The sequence below is a fragment of the Equus asinus genome, chromosome 1 (genome assembly GCF_041296235.1).
Source record: "Equus asinus isolate D_3611 breed Donkey chromosome 1, EquAss-T2T_v2, whole genome shotgun sequence".
Taxonomy (NCBI): Eukaryota; Metazoa; Chordata; class Mammalia; order Perissodactyla; family Equidae; genus Equus; species Equus asinus.
The window spans coordinates 131716779-131736900 of NC_091790.1; the positions used below are offsets into that span (position 1 = coordinate 131716779).

Below are 20122 nucleotides of genomic sequence, written 5' to 3' on the forward strand. Positions count from 1 at the left end.
AGGGGCTGTAGTAATTATTACAGTACTTTTAAAAGATACAGTAATGAAACCCTCTCAACTAGTGACCTCAGAATGAATTAATGGTATATACTCTGTATCCCCAACTGCTTAACCACTTTTTCTCTGAATTTTTATGCAGTTCCTTCTTTCTTTGATGCACTAATCCAAACATGTATGTAAAGCTTCCTCTCCTTTATATGCTGAGGGATTATAAAGGGTACTAAAATGAGAAGGGAAATAACAGTTCAACCTAGTCATAAGCCAGTTAACATTACTGTCCATGGAGTTTTTCTTTTTAGGAAGATTTAAACTATCCTAATTGTCATAAAGAACCAATATTTTAAAAGTTGAGTTGCTTCCACTGAAATATACCTATATTAGACACATTTTTTTAAAACTCTAAGGTCCTAATTTTAAGAAACTGTAAGAGTCTGTCTCTGCCCAAATTACTGCTTTTAATTTATTTGGAAAGTAGTTCATGTTCACGGTCGAAAAATTAGAAAATATAGAAGAGTAGATAGAAGAAAGTTTGTCACTCATAATCTTACCTTCAAGAAGCAGCTGCTAGAAGTATTAACATTTTGATGGATAGCTTTCCAGCCTTTTCTATTGCATAGATACATTTTTTCTTTTGTTAAAATGGAATCAAAATGTACATGTAACTGTTTATTTCCCTTAAACTATATAATGAACATTTTTGCATGTCATTCATTATCCTTCTACAGCATCATTTCCTAAAATGAATAGAATTTCATTATCTGTAGTATAATAGGTTTTCCCAGCTATTGTTGGACTTTTAGGTTACATTCGTTGTTCACTGTGTATACAAAGTTGTAGTTAATATCCTTATAACTACAGCTTTTTATATAGAACCATGATTATTTCTTTAGTTAAAATCCTGCAAGTAGAATTTCTGGGATAAACAGCATATATATTATTAAAGCTTTTGAACTATGCTGTCAAATTGACCTCCAGAGAGGCCATACCAGTTTCGTTTCAATCAGTATATGTGGGAGTGCTTGCTTCCTACCATTGCCAGCTAAGTATTAAAAGTGTGTCCAATTCTGTAAATGAAAAATGATATCCTGTTTTTGTTTTAATTTGTATATATTTGATTGCTGGTGAAGTTGAACTTTTAAAAATGTTTATTAACCATTAGCCTTTTTGGTTTTTTTAAAGATTTTATTTTTCCTTTTTCTCTTCCAAGCCCCCTGGTACATAGTTGTATATTTTTAGTTGTGGGTCCTTCTAGTTGTGCTATGTGGGACACCGCCTCAGCATGGCGTGATGAGCGGTGCCATGTCCGCGCCCAGGATCTGAACCAGCAAAACCCGGGGCTGCTGCAGCAGTGCGCATGAACTTAACCGCTCGGTCACGAGGCTGGCCCCAGCCATTAGTCTTTTTAAGTGGAGTTGTATCCTTCTGAAGCTAAGTATATGAAATACATAAATAGAAAACATCCTAAAATGTATTTCATATTTAAAATTAGTTTAAGTTTTAGGTTGTGCACCAGTGAGAAAACAGTTGTGCTTTTCTGAGTTACCATTTGGTGGAACTTTAAACATCTTTAAACAACTTTTCATGCATAGATTTTAGGCCTGAAAAGTCCGGTAGCTAATGATTGTTGATCTTTTATGATGCTTTCAGTTTTTCACTTCTAAGTATAATGCCACCATCAAGATTCTTGGAGCTAAGTCTTTGTACTTAAACATGACTATTTCCTAAAGAGGCAAATTTCTACAAACAAAATTGCTGACTTAAAGAGACTGTACGCCATCAAATATGCTGTTGAATTGCCCTTCCTAGTAGATGCAGGATTCCATATTCTCACCTTTCCCCCTCTTAGTAGGGGTAAATTAATCATTTTGCCACCAGAGGCCAGTCCTTTGACCACATCCCATCCTCTCTCTTCTGTTGAGGTCTTTCTCCAGCACTTGTCCCCTTACATTAATTTTCCCTTTTCTAGGTCTTCCCGCACGTCACGGCACACAGGCATGTTATTTTCCCCACCTTAAAAAACGAAACAAACTTTTCTAACCCCACATTCACTTGTAGCTATGTCTCAGTAACCCCTCTTTTATTACAAAACTGTGTCTCCTTCGGGCCGGCCCCGTGGCCGAGTGGTTAAGTTTGTGCGCTCTGCTGTGGCAGCCCAAGGTTTCACCAGTTCATATTCTGGGCGCTGACATGGCACTGCTCATCAAACCATGCTGAGGCGCCATCCCACATGCCACAAGTAGAAGGACCCACAACTAAGAATATGCAACTATGTACCTGGGGGCTTTGAGGAGAAAAAGGAAAAAAATAAAATCTTAAAAAAAAACTGTGCCTCCAGTTTTTTTTGTCTCCATCCTCTCTTGAACTTTTCAAATTTGCCTTTAATACCCACCCCTGAACTGCTCTTGTCAAAGGCAGCAGTTATACCTTATCACCAAATCCAGTGGTTAGCTTCCTTATCTTACTTGACCTTTCAGCAGTGTTTAAGACTTGTGAGCACTCTCTTCAGCACTCTTCTGGTTTGCCTCCTTCTTACTTTCCTTTGCTGGTTTCTCTTCATCTCCCCAACCTCTAACTGTTGTACTCTTTCAGAGATCAGCCCTGAATCATCTTCTCTATCTACACTCACTCTAAGTTTCATTTGGTTTTATGGCTTTAAACACTATTTGTTTCTGCTCTTTCCCAAATGTATACTTCTACCTGGAACACTACCCTAAACTCTAGACTTGTACCTCTAGCTGCCAACTTGACATCTCCACTTGGATGTATAATAAGCACTTCACGTGTAACATGTGCAACATTGAACTCCTAACTTCTCCCCTGAAAACTTTTCTTCCTTTAGTCTTTCCCATTCCAAGAATGGTAGGTCTATTGTTCCAGTTGCTTGTGCTCAAAACTTTGGAGTCATCGTTGAATTCTTGGTGCCATAATTCACATAGGGTCCATCAGCAAATCCTTTGACACCACCACTACTATCTCCTTAATTTAAACCTGGAAATTTATAATTTTCTTCATGCCTCTACCTCTGACTCCTCTGGTTTATTCTCCATAAAGCAGCTAGAGTGATCCTTTTCAAATGTAAATCAGATTATTCCAGTCCTCTCCTCAGAACTTTCCAGTAACTTCTTTCCTCAAAAGACAAATTCCTTGATTGATTTGGCCTCCAGTACCTCTCAGGTGTTATCTCCTACTGCCTGCCCTCTCACTCACTGTGCTCCAGTAACACTGGCCATCTTGTTATTCCTTGAGCATACCAGGCGTTAGGCCACACCTTTGCCTTAGGGCCTTTGCCCTGTCTAGTCTCCCTGCCAGGAAGCAATCTCAGATATTTGCATGGCTAGTTCCCTTATCTTCTCTAAAACTCAGCTTAATACCACCTTACTGATGAAGCCTTCACTGAACTTCCTGCATAAAATAACTTCTCCACTCATGCTATGCCCCTTACCTTCTTTATAGTGACTATCGATGTCTAACATGGGCTATATTATTTGTCTGTCTCCTCCCACTAGAATGTAAACCCTAAGAAGTCAAGGACTGTTGTGTTGGTTCACACACATATCCTCAGTGCCTAGAACAATGCTTGGCACACAATAGATATGTAATAAATATGTGTTTTGAGAATTAAATGAATGAATATCCTCTAGGTTTTCTAATGCTTATTTATAGGATTAAAATTATTCTTCTGAAGGAGATGATGTTTTTAAGTTTCAACAGGGTTAGCAGGCTGAAGATTTTATGGTCCATTTTTTCTTCTTTGTATATATTTATTAAAAATAATTATTGAAGGAAAAGGAATAAGGAAATTGATAAGAATTCTTACTCTCTATTTAATAAATAGTAAAGCATTATAAATATTTTTGTTAAAAGAAAATTATTTTTTCTTTTATATTGCTATTGTCTTTCATTGCCTCAATAAAAATTTTAAAAATATTTTGCTCTTTAAAATATTGGAATGTTCCTGAAATTCTTAAGCATCATTTTTTCTCTAAAAATATTTGCAGAATTTCTCTTTTAGAATAAGATATACTTTTAAGAGTATCAACTTTTCTTGTCCATAGTGTAAAATAACTAAGTCTTAGGAAAACATACAGACCCTCAGGGACCTGGTGTCAATTTATGTTGTTAGCTATGTTATTTATCTACCACTCATTCAGCTTTTTTGGACATGCATAGTATTAGTCATTGAAATGTTGAGAGGCAATGTGATATCATTTAAAAAACTTGTAGTGTAATACCAATTCCCCTTATTAGAGTGACCTTGAGCAAACTACTTATCATGTCTTATTCTCATTTTCTTCCTTTATTGAATTAATCTATTAAAGAGTAGAGCAGTACCTCATGGGGTTATCATGAGGATTAATGAGATAATGTATATGAAATGTTTATACAATTCCTTGGAATCATTGTAAGTAAGTATTTATTTTCTTCCTTGTCTTTACAAAGAACTTCCTTATTATCCATCCTTCCTGTCTACTCTTGGAAGATTTTTAAATTACTAATTTGATTTTATTGATAGTCACATGATAATTCCAATTTTCTATTATTGATTGAGTTCTGGTAAATTATATTTTATTGAAATTTTCAAAAACATGTTGTTTAGAGAATTTCTTTTAATATCTTTTAAATCTCTTTTCATCTGTAGTTACGTTATCTTGTGCCTTTTGTATTCACAACTTTTATTTATTTATTTACTTATTTTTTGAGGAAGATTAGCCCTGAGCTAACATCTGTGCCCATCAATCCTCCTCTTTTTTGCTGAGGAAGACTGGCCCTGAGCTAACATCTGTGCCCATCTTCCTCTACTTTATAGGTAGGATGCCTGCCACAGCATGGCTTGACAAGCGATACGTAGGTCCACATCCAGGATCCAAACCGGCGAACCCCGGGCCACCAAAGCAGAACATGCGAACTTAACTGCTGTGCCACCAGGCTAGCCCCCATAACTTTTTTTTTTCCTTTTATTTTTTAATCATTCTTGCTAAAGTATTGTCAATTTTATTAGTGTTTTTAAGTAAGTATTTCTTTTTCTTTGTCGATCCTCTGTTATGCCATTGCCAGCTAGCTCATTAATTGCTGTTCTTATCTATATTATTTCGTTTTCTTCTACTTACTTTCGGTTTGTGATGATCTTTTCTTTCTTTTTATTTTTTACTTTATTTTTATTTATTTATTTACTTTTTATTGTGGTAACATTGGTTTATAACATTATATAATTTTCAGGTGTACGAGGTAATATATTTCAAATTCTGCATAGATTACATCATGTTTGCCACCTAAAGAGTAATTACAATCCATGTGATGATATTTTCTTTGTCTTTTTTTAAATTTCCACTTTATTGAGGTATAATTGACAAAATTCTAAGATATTTAAAGCGTACATTGTGATGATTTCATATGCATTGTGAATGGATTCCCCCTATCTAGTTAATTAATACATGCATCACCTCACATATTTATCTCTTTTTTTTGGTGAGAACATTTAAGTTCTATTCTCTTAGAAAATTTCAGTTGTACAATATAGTGTTATCATCTGTAATCACCATGTTTTACTTTAGATCCTCAGACCTTATTAATCTCACAGCTGAAAGTTTGTCCCTTTTTACCAACCTCTCCCTCTTTCCAGCCCCTGGGAACCACTTTTCTACTCTCTGTTTCCATGAGTTTGACTTTTTTTTTAGATTCCACATATAAGTGATAATTTGCAGAATTTGTCTTTCTCTGTGTGGTGTATCTCACAGATGTCCTTTTTTCTCATGGCTGAATAGTATTCCATATATATGTGTACACACACACCACATCTTCTTTATCCATGCATTCGTTAATGGACACCTAGATTGTTTCCATATCTCGATTACTGTGAATAACGCTGCAATAAACATGGGAGTGCAGATACCACTTTGATATCCTGTTTTCATTTTCTTTGGATAAATACCCAGAAGTGGGATTGCTAGATCACAAAGTAGTTCTATTTTTAATTTTGGGGGGAACCTTCCATACTGTTTCCATAATGGCAGTACCAACTGACATTCCTACAACTAGTGCCCAGGGATTCCCTTTTCTCTGCATCCACACCAACACTTGTTATCTCTTGTCTTTTTGATGATAGCAATTCTAACAGATAATGAGATGATATCTCATTGTGATTTTGGTTTCCATTTCTCTCATGATTAGAGATGTTGAGTGATGTCAAGCACTTTTTCTTGGATCTGTTGGCCATTTGTATGTCTTCTTCGGAAAAATGTCTATTCAGCTCCTCTGCCTATTTTTCAATCGGATTGTTTATTTATATATTTTTCTGCTCTTGAGTTGTATAAGTTGTTTATAGATTTTGGTTATTAACCCCTTATCAGATATATGGTTTGCAAATATTTTCTCCCATTCCATAGGTTGCCTTTTGATTTTGTTGACGGTTTCCTTTTCTGTATAGAAGCTTTTAGTTTGATGTGGTCCCATTTGTTTGTGTTTGTTTTTCTCTTTTCTTCCCTTTGTTTTGGTGTTGAATCTCAAAAGTCATTGCCAAGATTGATGTCAAGGAGTTTACCCACTATGTTTTCTTCTAGCAGTTTTACAGTTTCAGGTTTTACATTCAAGTCTTTAATCCATTTTGAGTTAGTTTTTGTGTGTGGTATAAGATAGGGGTCCAGTTTCATTCTTTTGCGTTTGGCTGACCAGTTTTCTCGACACTGTTTATTGAAGAGACTGTGCTTTCTCCATTGTATATTCTTGGCTCCTTTGTCATAAATTAATTGACTGTATATTTATGGATTTATTTCTGGGCTCTCTATTCTGTTCCATTGATCTATATGCCTGTGTTTATGCCACTACCATACTGTTTTGATTACTGTAGATTTGTAATGTATTTTGAAATCAGGAAGTGTGATGCCTCTAGCTCTGTTCTTTCTCAAGATTGCTTTGGCTATTTGGGGTCTTATGTGGTTCCATACAAATTTTAGGATTGTTTGTTCTATTTAAGTGAAAAATGCCATTGCAATTTTGATAGGGATTACATTGAATCTATAGATCTCTTTGGGTAGTATGGACATTTTAACAATGTTAATTCTTTCAGTCCATGAGCACAGAATATCTCTCCGTCTGTTTGTGGCTTCTTCAATTTCTTTTATCAGCGTCTTACAGTTTTCAGTGTATAGGTGTTTCACCTCCTTGGTTAAATTTATTCCTAGGTGTTTTATTCTTTTTGGTGCAATTGTAAATGGGATTGTTTCTGTCATTCCTGATAGTTCATTATTAGTGTATAGGTATGAAACTGATTTTTGTATATTGATTTTGTATTTTGCAACTGTACTGAATTCATTTATTGTTTCTAACAGTGTTTTGGTGGAGTCTTTAGGGTTTTCTGTATATAATGTCATGTCATCTGTAAGTAGTGACGGTTTTACTTTTTCCTTTCTGACTTGAATGCCTTTTATTTCTTTTTCTTGCCTGATTGCTCTGGCTAAGACTTCCAGTACTATTTTGAATAAGAATGATGAGAAGGGGCATCCTTGTCTTCTTACTGATCTCAGAGGAAAAAGTTTCAGCTTTTCACTGTTGAGCATGAAGTTAGCTGTGGGCTTGTCATATGTAGCCTTTATTATCTTGAGGTATGTTCCCTCTATACCCAGTTTGTTGAGAGTTTTTATGATATTTTCTTTCTCAATACTTAAATTTACTTTTTTTCTTATAAATGTATATGTCTATAAATATCCCTTGAAGTGCTATTTTAGCTGCATCCTATAAGTTTGTTATTTTTTATTTTAGTTGTTTTAAGTATAATTTCCATTATAATTTTTTTGACCAAAGGATTTGGTCAATTTTTAATTTTCACACTTATTCAGAGCTTTTGTTATTGTTCTAATTAGTGAATGTGGTCTACATAATAATAGTTCGTGGAAATTTGTTGAGAAATGGCCTAGAATTGGTCAGTATTCCAATAATTGGGCTCTGTATTCATTAGATTATGCTTGTTAATGGTAGTGTTCTAATATTCTATATCCTTTCTCATTTTTCTCTGTTTCACATTTTTAATTGTTGAGAAAATGTATTAAATTCTTTCACTATGATATTTGATTTGTCAGGTTTTCCCTATGGTACTTTTAATTTTTGCATTGTGTTTTTTGAAGCTAACTTATTAAACGCATACAAGTTTAGAATTCTTAAATTTTCCTGATGTAATGGATTTTTTATCAATATGTACTAACCATAAATATTTAGTAAATTTTTTATTCCTTGATGTCCATTGTGTCTGATCTTAATAGAGTCCCACCAGTTTTCTTCAGGTTAATATTTTTCTATTATAATTTTGTCTTTTTTTAAAAACCATATTTCCTCTGTTCTAATATGGCTTCCATTGTAAATGCATCTCAATTCAGAGAAAATGGTTTGACAGCAATAGTAAGATGTACTCAATTGTAAGCTGTTCCTTGATTTCAGATGTGTTAATATGTGAAAAAATGTAATGGCAGGAATTTATGAGAGTGCTTCCAGCCTTTTGTGTCCTTATGTTTTTAAGTATATCTTTTTAAAATAGTACTTAACTGGAATTTTAAAAATCTAGTCTAGAAAGGCTTTGTCTTTTAAGTGATGTGCTTAACTTATTTACTGATATGTTTGGCTTGATATCTACTATTGTTCTTTTTGCTTTCTATTTGTCCTACTTTTTGCATTTCTTTTTCTGCTATTTCTATCTTCTTTTTTTTTTTTTGGATTGATTTTTCCTTTCCTTCCTGATTTTCTTCCTCTCCTAGTTTACAAGTTACATACTATACTTCTCTTCTCTTACTGGTACTCCATTAATTTTAATATGCATATTTAAAATTTAACAAAGTCTAAAGTTAATATCTTTACCACCTATCCAAATAAATGAGGACCTTGTATTAACTCTAGTAATTTCATGCTTGACATATGCTATTACTGTCCAGAATTTTAGGTCTGTCATTGATTTAATTAAAATTCCATGAAATAGGCCTCATTGTTAGTGGTTCATACTCTCAACATTTGTTTAGGTTTTCCCATAAGTTTACCATTTTCTTTGCTCATTGTTCCTTATTGGATCATTCCTTTTTTTCTTGAACTATGATCATTGGAAGTTCTTCTAGTCAGAATTTGTTGGTACATCTCTCAGGTTGTTTTCTGAATACAGTTATATGCTTATATTGCCCTCTTTCTGTGAAGATAATTTTGTTGGATATGCTATCTTAGTATTAGCAGTTATTTTTCCTTAGCATTTTGAAATCTTTAATAAATATTATAATTTCTTCTTATCTCATCTTATATTTTACTTGTTCCCTCTTCAGTTACATCTGCTTTTTAGCTCATCCATTTAATTTTTAATTTCAAATATTATTTTTTTAGATGTTCTATTTGTCTTTTTCAAGGATGAAACTTTATCATCAGCCACTGCTTTCTTTTCTCCAATCCACCCAAAGCCACAGCTGTGACAAGGAAATTTCCTTTGGGGTATGTTTGTTTATTGGTTTGTTTCCTAGATCATTGACTGAGAACCAAGGAGAAGTTCTTTATGCAAAGGTCTCTAATTCAGATTTGCAACATGCTTGGACTCCAGACTCAGAGCCCGACAGATACAAATACAGATCACAGAGGATGAAATATAAAATATCTTTCTTTGACCCTTACGATATTTTCCACCATTATATCTATGTTACCCTATGAAATTATCATTTCTGGCCTGGATTTCTCTTATTTTCTTGATGTGTTTTCTATTTAATTTTAATTGTTCTGTATTCATGTGTAGACATGTTATTGCTGGCCCATATTTGTCTTAATCAAATCTGAACATCTGGCTTTTGGTTGTTGAATTTAACCCATTTAGGATTTTTGTAATTTCTTTTGTGTTAGGACTTATTCTGCCATCTTATTTTTTGTCTTGAATTTACTATATTTTCTTATTTTGTCCCTCCATTTGATAGATCAGAGTTTCTTTTTGTACTATGAGGGTTATATGGACTATTTTCATGCTCTGTTTCTTATATGTTAATATCATTGCTCATATATTAAAATTTAATCTTCCTTGTTCATTTTTAAGTATATTAACACCTATATCTTTCATCTAAACTAGATAGCCATCTTAGCACACTTTCTTCTCTTTTAGTTTCTCCTCTCCTTTTTATTCACCTTATTCTGTACTCCTCTACCATATTGATGTCATAAGGAATTTTAATACAGATTGTAATGGATATTCTCTCCAGTTCACCTCTACCTCTCCTTGTTTCCCTAGTAGAAAATGCTTGGGAGTGACTAGTTTTTCTGAACTTATCTTCTCTGCCAAAGCTGAGCTGACCTGTAACACTACCCCAATATTATACCCTACTGGTATTAGGCTGTAGTTCTGTTTGTCTGCCTTGCAGTGGAGGTTGGACAGGCAGTGATCTATGTGGAGTAGTGAAAAGAACCCAGCTAGAAAACTCTTCCCAGCCCATCTGGAGTTTCTGGTCTTCTCTGGAAATCTTTTGTCTCTCCTGAGAACATTCTCACAGTTTTTATGTTAATTCCTTAGTTCTGTAAACTCACTTGAGTTTCTGCAGCATCTTTAGGTGTGACTTTGTCAGAGGGAGTCAGAAGCACATGCTAGCTTGTCATTTTTTTGGGGGAAGCTAAAGTCTTTATAATATCATTATTATAACTGTGTATTTAGTGCTAAATATTTTGGAGTTTGCTCACCAGCAGCTTGCAGATATCGAAGTATTTCTTGAAAATCAAGTGGAACATATTATTAACTTTATTTATTTTTTTAATTTTAATCTGCCTAGTTCTGATAGTATCAGCAGTGATGAAGAAGAGCTGAGGACTTTGGGAAGCAGTGGTAGTGAAAGCAGCACTCCAGAGAATGTTGGGCCTCCTTTCATCATGGATGAGAATAGTTGGTTCAACAAGTGTAAGAGAGTTAAACAGAAGTATCAACTAACCCTTGAACAGAAGGTATTTATCAGTTGTCAAAAGCATTTAATTTGGTTCTCATTATTGCCTTTGGACTGTCACTGCCAAAAGATCTTTCAGCTGAATAAAATTATTTACCCATTGCTACTGCCCTTCTGTCCTTGAATTGTCCTTTTCTTAATTAAGACTCAGGCAAAGTTTTAGGAGAAGGTTTTGTTTGTTAAACTTTTTCTAATTTTATATTTTAATATAAAAATAAGCCATTTATTCTTCTATGTGCAGTTTCATTTATATGTTTGAGTTTTAGTTCTTATGATTAATTTTATAAAAGATTATTTGGTTTGTGAAAATGCAGTGATTGCCTAAACAAATTTCATATATGTCTGTCTCTTTTTTTTGAGTATTTTAACAGCTCTGTATGTTAAGCTCTGTTCTAGGCAAAGTGGAGTACATAACAAAGAGAAAGGAAAATAAACTCCATTTTCTTTTTTTTTTTTTTTTGAGGAAGATTAGCCCTGAGCTAACTACTGCCAACCCTCCTCTTTTTGCTGAGGAAGACTGGCCCTGAGCTAACATCCATGCCCATCTTCCTCTACTTTATACATGAAACGCATACCACAGCATGGCTTTTGTCAAGCGGTGCCATGTCCGCACCCGGGATCCGAACCAGCAAACCCCAGGCCTCCGAGAAACAGAACGTGTGAACTTAACCGCTGTGCCACCAGGCCAGCCCTAAACTCCAGTATCTTGAGGAGTTTTTACCTCTTCTTTTTTACTATATTATCTATTTTCCCTTTCAAATTATTGTTATTCATAGATGATCTATATAGGGAAAGCCCATAAAATTAGTGATAGAAATATTAGAACAATAAAAAATACACTGAGGAAAATGGTTGCAAAGTAAATTTACAAATATGAATAGATTTCCTAGATGACATAACATTTGTAGTAAAGCTAGAAAGGAAAGCAAAGGGATGATGAACATAATTCTCAGGCTATTGTTATCTTTACAAAGGAGGCAGAGGGGCGTTATCAGGCAAAGGCATAATAGGATCTTTGAAAGTATTGGTAATTAATCTAGGTGGTGGGTACATAATCACTAATGTTTATAAATAGTCATTTATAGTTTATAATAAGCTGTGTGTAAATATGAAACATTTCATTTGTAAAAATTAACTTTGTTTTTAATTTTTAAGATTTTATTATGAAAAAATGTTTGAGAATTGTCAGGAAAAAATATGAAAAAGAACCTCCATGAGGGGAGAGCAGTGTTACCACACAAAATTGGGGTTCACTTGCCTGATGCACGTAAACAAACCAATTAATTATATGGCATCAATCTTTGGGAAAAGAGATCAGCTTTGTTCTGCAAGATCCATCTGCAGGGAGAACAGGGGCTGTGTACCTCAGATCTGTCTCTTTAATTCAGGATTGGGGCAAAATTTAAGAGGTTAGGGATAACAGGTTGGCAAGCAGAAATGCTGGTGGACAGGTTTTGATTGGTGGGCTTCAAGCATTTATGGTAAGATTTTGAACATTTATGACAGGGTTCTAAACATTTAGGTGAGGTTCTAAACTTTTATGATAGGGTTCTAAACATTTTTGATAAGGTGGGGAAGGAATTTTAACACCAGATCTTCCTGAATGAGGGACCCTTCGCTTCTGATAAGAGTCCAACTTTCAAGTTCTGCTCGTGTCCCAGTCCTCGGGTTGCATGGGAAGGAGGATCTTTGATTCCGCAGTCATTTCAGGTCACGATTTCTTCTTTTGCATATGGCTTGTCTACAGATTTTCTGAAAGGCAATTCTTTTTTTGGTGAGAAAGATTGGCCCTGAGCTAACATCTGTTGCCAATCTTCCCCTTTTTTTTGTCCCCAAAAGTCCCAGTACATAGTTGTATATCCTAGTTGTAGGTCATTCTAGTTCTTCTTATGTGGGATGCCACCACAGCATGGCCTGATCAGCGGTGTGTAGGTCCACATCCAGGATCAGAACCAGCCATCCCTGGGCCACTGAAGCAGAGCACGTGAACTTAACCACTCGATCACAGGGTTCTGGCCCTGAGAAAGGCAATTCTTAATCACTCTGTTGATAAGAGATAGGCTCAGCTGAACTGGCCCTGGAGGGCCTGCAGTTACAGTAGTATTAGCTACTATTAACATGTATCATAAAGCTAAAATAGTTTGCTAATGACACGTGAATAGGATAACATAATGGAATAGAAGAATGCTTTAAGAAAAAATGATTCTAATTAATATTCTGAGAGGAATTTGAAAGCATATTGAAAAGCATTTTTTGAAAGCATATTGCAACTAAAAAGAATAGGATGCCTTGAGAAGGGAACAATCAGAAAACATGAAAGAGCTATTAGAAATTAAAAGTAAGATTTCCTGAATTCAGAAATTCAGTGTAAGGATTTGGAGGATAAATTCAATGAAGTCTCCCAGAAAACAGAGCAAAAGGAATAGTAGATGAGTAAATAGTAAATGAGTAAAGAAAAAGAAATGGTAAATGAGTAAAAAAAGATAGACAGGGGATCAGTCCAAGAAATCTTGTATCTATTAGATGTTTGCTAATAATATTAGCTAGGAATTATACATTGCATACAGTGTACAAGGTACCATTCTAAGCAATTTACTTATATTGATTCATTTAAGCTTCCCAAGTAGGTACACTTACTGTTGTCACTTTTTTAGATGCTGAAACTACGGCACAGAGAGATGAACTAACTTGCCCAAGGACTCACAGCTGCTAAGTCGTAGAACACGAATATGACTCTAGGCAATCCCTGAACCTGCAGGCTTAACCAAAACATTATACTGCTTCCCACTAATTTGTTAATGCTAAAAATGTTAATATCTGTTTTTGAAAAATAATCACCTAGAGGCAGATTTTTAATTGGTCATTCTGTAATTAGCTTTGTATTTTGAAGCTAGGAAACATATGGAGTATTTATCCCAGTTGTAGAGCTTAGAAGTTATAATATTTTGACTGTTTTACCTTAAATTACAAATATATTTTTAATTTAACTTTAGAGAAGAGCTTTAAATAATGGAGAACGTGTTAAATTTTTGTATTCAGTTAAAACAATTATTTTTTTTACTATTTCATCAGTGATAGTTTGAAATTGTTTCATTACAGTATAGATGAGAATAACATTTAAGCTACACAGCATTTATCTTCAAGTATATATTAGAATTTTGCAGTTTCTATATCTTAGTGATCTATATTTCCAGGGTTATCTTGAAGAACTCCTACGACTTCGAGAGAATCAGCTGTCTGAATCTGTCTCCCAGAATAAAATACTACTACAAAGGATTGAAGATTCTGATCTGGCCCATAAACTGGAAAAGGAACAATTAGAATATATAATTGTGGAGCTTCAAGATCAGCTGTAAGTGAGATCTTTTTGGAGAAATTTTGGCAGTATGTAAGCATAAGAAAATGTCATATTTTGACATAGGATTCAAATTGCAAGAAATCTCCCTGCTATTAAGTTCTTTTTCACTTACTCTTTTTAAAAAGCTTGCTATTGCTTTTCTTATTATAAAAGTAATCCATGTTCCCTGTAGAAACATTACAAAATATAGGAAGAAAATAAAAATCACCTTCAGTTGTGCTACCCAGTGTTAATGGCCATAACTTGGTGTATATTCTTCCAAATGTATATGCCTAATTTCAAAAGTATTTAATTAGTTATTGATTGACTGATTGATTAATTGATTGCAAAAAGATGGGATCCAAGACCAGAACTACTCAAAGTGCTGCACTGGTGCATAAGCCGTTTGTTACTGGGTTGTGCCAGAATATCACTAAGCGCAGTTTAGTAGAGCTGGCTTTTCCATAGCAAGACTTTTTTGATGAAGCAAGCTGTGTATTGATCTACATTCTGGTACAAGCTTCTTAACTTGTCACTATTCAAAGCACTTGTACTAATCATAGCATTTTGTCAAACTTGATTTTATCAATTGTTTACGGTGAAACTCTTCTCATATTAATATTTACTTAAAGGATGACTTTTAAATTTTTTATTTTGAAATAATTTCAAATTTTCAGAAAACTTGCAAGAATAGTACAAAATAATTCCCATATGCCCCTTCCTAGATTCACACTAATTTTCAACTTTTTGCCACATTTGTCATAATTCTCTCCCTCTCCCTGTGTATATATGCTTGGTTTTTTTTTTAAAGATTGGCACCTGAGCTAACATCTGTTGCCAGTCTTCTTTTTTTTTTATTCTCCCCAAAGGCCCCCCAGTACACAGTTGTATATTCTAGTCGTAAGTCCTTCTGGTTCTGCTGTGTGGGACACCGCCTCAGCATGGCTTGATGAGTGGTCTAGGTCTGTGACCAGGATCTGAACTGGCAAAACCCTGGCCTGCCAAAGCAGAGCATGTGAACTTAACCACTGGGCCACGGGGCTGGCCCCACATAGTATTTTTTGAACCACCTGAGAGGCTGCATTCATTGTACCTCTTTACCCCTTAATACTTCAGTGTGTCCTTCCAAAAAACAAAGACATTCTCTTATACAACTATAGTTCAGCTTTCAATTTAAGAAATCTAAATCGATACATTTTCATCTAATCTATAATTCATATTTCACTGTCATCAGTCATCCAAAAAATGTCCCTTATTGCAACTTTTGTTTTCCTGATACAGGATCCAATCCAGGATCATGTTTTGCATTTGGTTGTCAGTCTCTTCCGTCACTTTTAACTTAGAATAGTTTTTCATTGTTTGTCTTACATGAGATATTTCTGACGAATACAGGCTATAGAATGTCCTCAATTTGAATTTGTTTGCTTTTCCTTGTGATTAGAATGAGTTTATCCATTTGTAGCTGAAATACGACATACATAGTGTGTCCTCAGGATATCACATCCAGAGGTCTTTGAAGTCTGTTGGCATTTTATTAGTGATATTAATTTTAATCATTTGGTTAAAGTGTTTTTCTCTTCTGTATAGTTACTGTTGTTCCTTTTGTAATTAACATGTAATTTGCAAGGAGATACTTTGAGACTAAATAAATATAAAAGATAATTTTTTAAGTAAAAAGTTTTATTAAGGAATATAAAAATGTAATATTTTGGGGGGAATTTGCATCTTGATGAAAAGAATTATGTTCATATATTGTTTCTTATATTTTTTCTAATATTTTAAAGAGAGTTTGTCCTATATGGGGTATCACTCATTGAGGGGTAAGATAACATCTTCCATAGTCCCTTGCTTCTGTAAGCAGGGAGAAAAATATCAAAAGCCAAACAGTAGAGACTGCTGGGTATTTCTTTACAATTAAAAGATTAAGAAGATAATTTAATTTTTCTTTTGCCAATAATACTGGTAGTTTGTCTAAATGCTGTTAACTTAAAAATAATTATGAAATCAGTTATTTCATCAAAGAGATTTTCATTTGAAGAATTAAATTTGAATGTATTGCATTTATTTTACTTTTGATAATTTAAAGGAAACAAAGACTCTCAAGCTTCTTAGTTTGAAAAAAGAATCTACGAGTTATGGTTTTATCATACTTTTATGAGAGAACAATGTCATTAATCCTCTTGATTTTGCAAAGAAACCTTACAACTGTTGTTAATACCTTTAAGAAGATTTTAACAAAACAGTATTACCAGAGCAACAAATAAAAAATTAAGGCCACCAGTCAGAATTAGACTGTTTTCTTGAGTTGAGAGATTTAAGATTTACTTTCCCGTACCATCGCTACAGTCTCTGGATGGGTGAAAATTGGTATCTTACAAGATTCCTCTGTAGAAAAACTGTTACAAGAATACTGAACATGAGACCGGCTCCATGCTGAGAGCTCAAGTTCACGCCCTCCACTTTGGTGGCCCAGGGTTTTGCCTGTTCAGATCCTAGGCACAAACCTAGCACTGCTCGTCAGGCCACGTTGAGGTGTGTCCCACATAGCAGAGCCAGAAGGACCTACAACTAGAATATACAACTATGTACTAGGGGGCTTTGGGGAGGAGAAGAAAAAAAAAGATTGGCAACAGATGTTAGCTCAGGTGCCAATCTTTAAGAAGAAAATAATAATACTGAACAGAAGAGGAAGATACATTCCTTTCAGAATGTTCATAATTCACTACATTTTCAAAATCATCTTCATGGTGCAGAATGTTCTGGGCACTTTTGTTTTTTAGGAAGATTAGCCCTGTGCTAACATCTGCTGCCAATCCTCCTCTTTTTGCTGAGGAAGACTGGCCCTGAGCTAACATCCATGCCCATCTTCCTCTATTTTATACGTGAGACGCCTGCCACTGCATGGCTTGATGAGTGGTGTGTAGGTCTGTTCCTGGGATCTGAACCGGCAAATGCTGCGCTGCTGAAGCTGAGCACATGAACTTAACTGCTATGCCACTGGGCCAGCCCCAATATTCTGGGCATTTTTGCAGCTGTAGGGAAAGAGTGGACATTTTTTCCTTACATTGCTGACATTTTTTACCAACAGTTAAGAAGTCCTGCAGTCAAAGCTGGGCACTGAAATTTCTTTTGTTAATCCTGAGAAGATAAAAGCAGTCTTGAGAAGATTAAAATTTACAGTGTATAAACAAAAAGGTCAGAAGAGGAGTATTAAATGGAATATGAGGCATATAATATTTGCTTCTACATTATATTGATTATTTTGGGTGATTTAAATCCTTTATCATTTAACGTATTCTTTGTATATATATATCTCAATGGTTTGATGTGTTTTTGAATTACTATTAAGTAATATGCTATACTTAATATACTATTAAGTAAAGTATGCTTTCATTATGTCTTTGAATACTCATAAAATCTGACCATTTTGTAGTTTTGCAGTAGAGTACAAGTTAGTGTCATGTAGTACAGGAGCATCATAAAGCTTTCTTGCAAATCAGGACTGTGTTCAGATATTGGCTGTATACTTGCCTGTTACAAGCTCAATCTTAATGTCTTGAGCCTCTGTTTCTTTATTTATAAAATGGAGATAATATTCACCTTGTAGATTATTAAGAGATTAAATGGTATCATGTATAATATAGCTAGGACAAAGAAGGCATTGAAAGATTATTCCTCTGTTTTGGCTTATCGAAACCTTAAAATCTCCTTTACAAATTCACTCAGAAAGATAAACAGTACATTTAAAATGTTTTACCTTATCACGCCCAAATGCTACAGATCAAACAGTGAGTTTCAACCTGATTGTATTATCTGCAAGTATCAGGAAATTCACTTTTGAGATCTAGTTTCTAAATGGCAGTTGGATTAATATTTATAATCACAGTATAGATTTGAGTATACCTTGAATGTGAGGAAGGCATGCATGGTTATTGACTTCTTAACGGTTGCAATTTTAACTGTAATTCTTTTCTTCATTGATAATTGATGCAATGCAAATTTGGAGTATTTTACAAGGCATTGAGAAAGGTACATTTGAATGATTAAGTTTATGGTTGGTGAAGTTTTAAAATATCGAATAGGGGCTGGCCTGGTGGTGCAGTGGGTTAAGTGCACACGTTCTGCTTTGGCGGCCCAGGATTCGCCAGTTTGGATCCCGGGTGCAGTCATGGCACTGCTTGGCAAGCCATGCTGTGGTAGGCATCCCACATATAAAGTAGAGGAAGATGGGCACGAATGTTAGCTCAGGGCCAGTCTTCCTCAGCAAAAAGAGGAGGATTGGCAGCAGATGTTAGCTCAGGGCTAATCTTCCTCAAAAAAAAAAAATTGAATAATTTTAAATCTATAAATATGATTAGGAATAATGTTATTATTTCATTGGGAAACTAAACATTATTCTAGATTTTTATTTTCATAATTTTGTTGATATCTGTGGTACAGTTTTATTTTGTTTTATTTCAATAACTTTTAACTCCATTTATTTATATATTAAACTTCATTCAGTAAAATAAATATAAACAAGCTTAATGAATCAATTATACTTTAAATCAATCTATGGAAAGTTTTTCATAAGATTATGAAATATATTCTTTCTATGGCCTTTTAAAAAACTTATTGTCATATTTATGCTAATGGAAAAACTTTTCATTTTTGAATTTAGTTTTATTCAGTAAACATTTATTTAAATGTACACCTTTGTGCTTGAGAGTAACTGAGAGTACAGAGAAGAATAAGGCATAGTCTCTTTTTACGAGGGGCCCAGAAGCTAGGGTAGTGGACAGATTGACATCATCAGTAACATTGTTATTTAAAAAGTGCCATATTTGGGAGGGAAGCTTTGTCCTCATCCACGGGTTTAGACTTTCAGGTAGATAATGTGCTGTACAGATGATTCTTTGTAAAACACTCATTGCAAACCTCAGGAATAGACAGCCTCAGAACTGTGAGCAAAAGCTAAATACTTTTGTCGTGATTAGTACCAATAAAATGTATAATCAGGAGTTTTTTCTAGTTAGGTTATGGAATTTTTCTATTCATGATTTGAAAGGTAATAGGAATAGTAACATGTCGTATAGGCTTCCTTAGTGAAGGAACTGAAGAGTAAATAATAGAAATAAAGAACCACGCATTGCTAAAACTAGGTCATTGTTACAGTTCAACAGCCAATTTGGTGTAGTTCGTAGTGAATGGTAATGGTGTGAATGATGCTATGGCATCCTGGTTCGCAAGTTTTAGGGTGAATGGAATGAATTCTGACAAAAGAGTGCAATGATGTCATCATGGCCCAATTAATAATGGACAAATTATGACAGTTCCTGGTCATTCATACATACATATATATAACCAGGAAATATATATATTTGGCAGGTAACACTTCTTACAAAATATTAAATTACAATCATACTAATATATAATACATACTAAATTATCTATATAAGAACAGAAAAATCAAGAAACTATATCCAGAAGAGAAAAAAGCAAGGTACCAGATAGTTCTATTGTACTTTCTTGGTGTTCGAGGGAAATTAGATGTTACAATAGGAAAGGGTACTAATTTGATGTGGATGTTATTTCATTGCCTTTACTCATAATGTTTGATTAAAACTGCTGGCAGATTCTGCTCTAGAGCAGATATCTTTGTATTTGGGCCAGGGGCCTAACAGTAGCTGGGACTACAGTACAATATTTCATAGAGAAGAAATGACTCATTAGAATAGAAAAAAGACTCACTTTTGGCATAGTGAATGTTTTACATTGAGTACACGAAAAAAGGAAGCCTCCCTAAATTACAATTTATAAATAACACAGTATCAAAATTAGTGTGTAAATATTATTTTGTTCAATTATTTCCATT

General features: G+C 34.3%; 1 protein-coding gene across 6 annotated transcripts in view; it reads left to right on the forward strand.

Annotated features, from left to right (window-relative positions):
- RUNDC3B (RUN domain containing 3B) overlaps positions 1 to 20122 on the forward strand; it is a 144117-nt gene that overhangs the window by 78729 nt on the left and 45266 nt on the right. For all 6 annotated transcript variants that reach the window (XM_044767829.2, XM_044767846.2, XM_044767838.2 and 3 more), the window contains 2 exons: positions 10764 to 10932; positions 14126 to 14283. In XM_044767829.2, coding sequence (XP_044623764.1) covers positions 10764 to 10932; positions 14126 to 14283 — 327 coding nt within the window. The remainder of the gene's footprint in view (positions 1 to 10763; positions 10933 to 14125; positions 14284 to 20122) is intronic.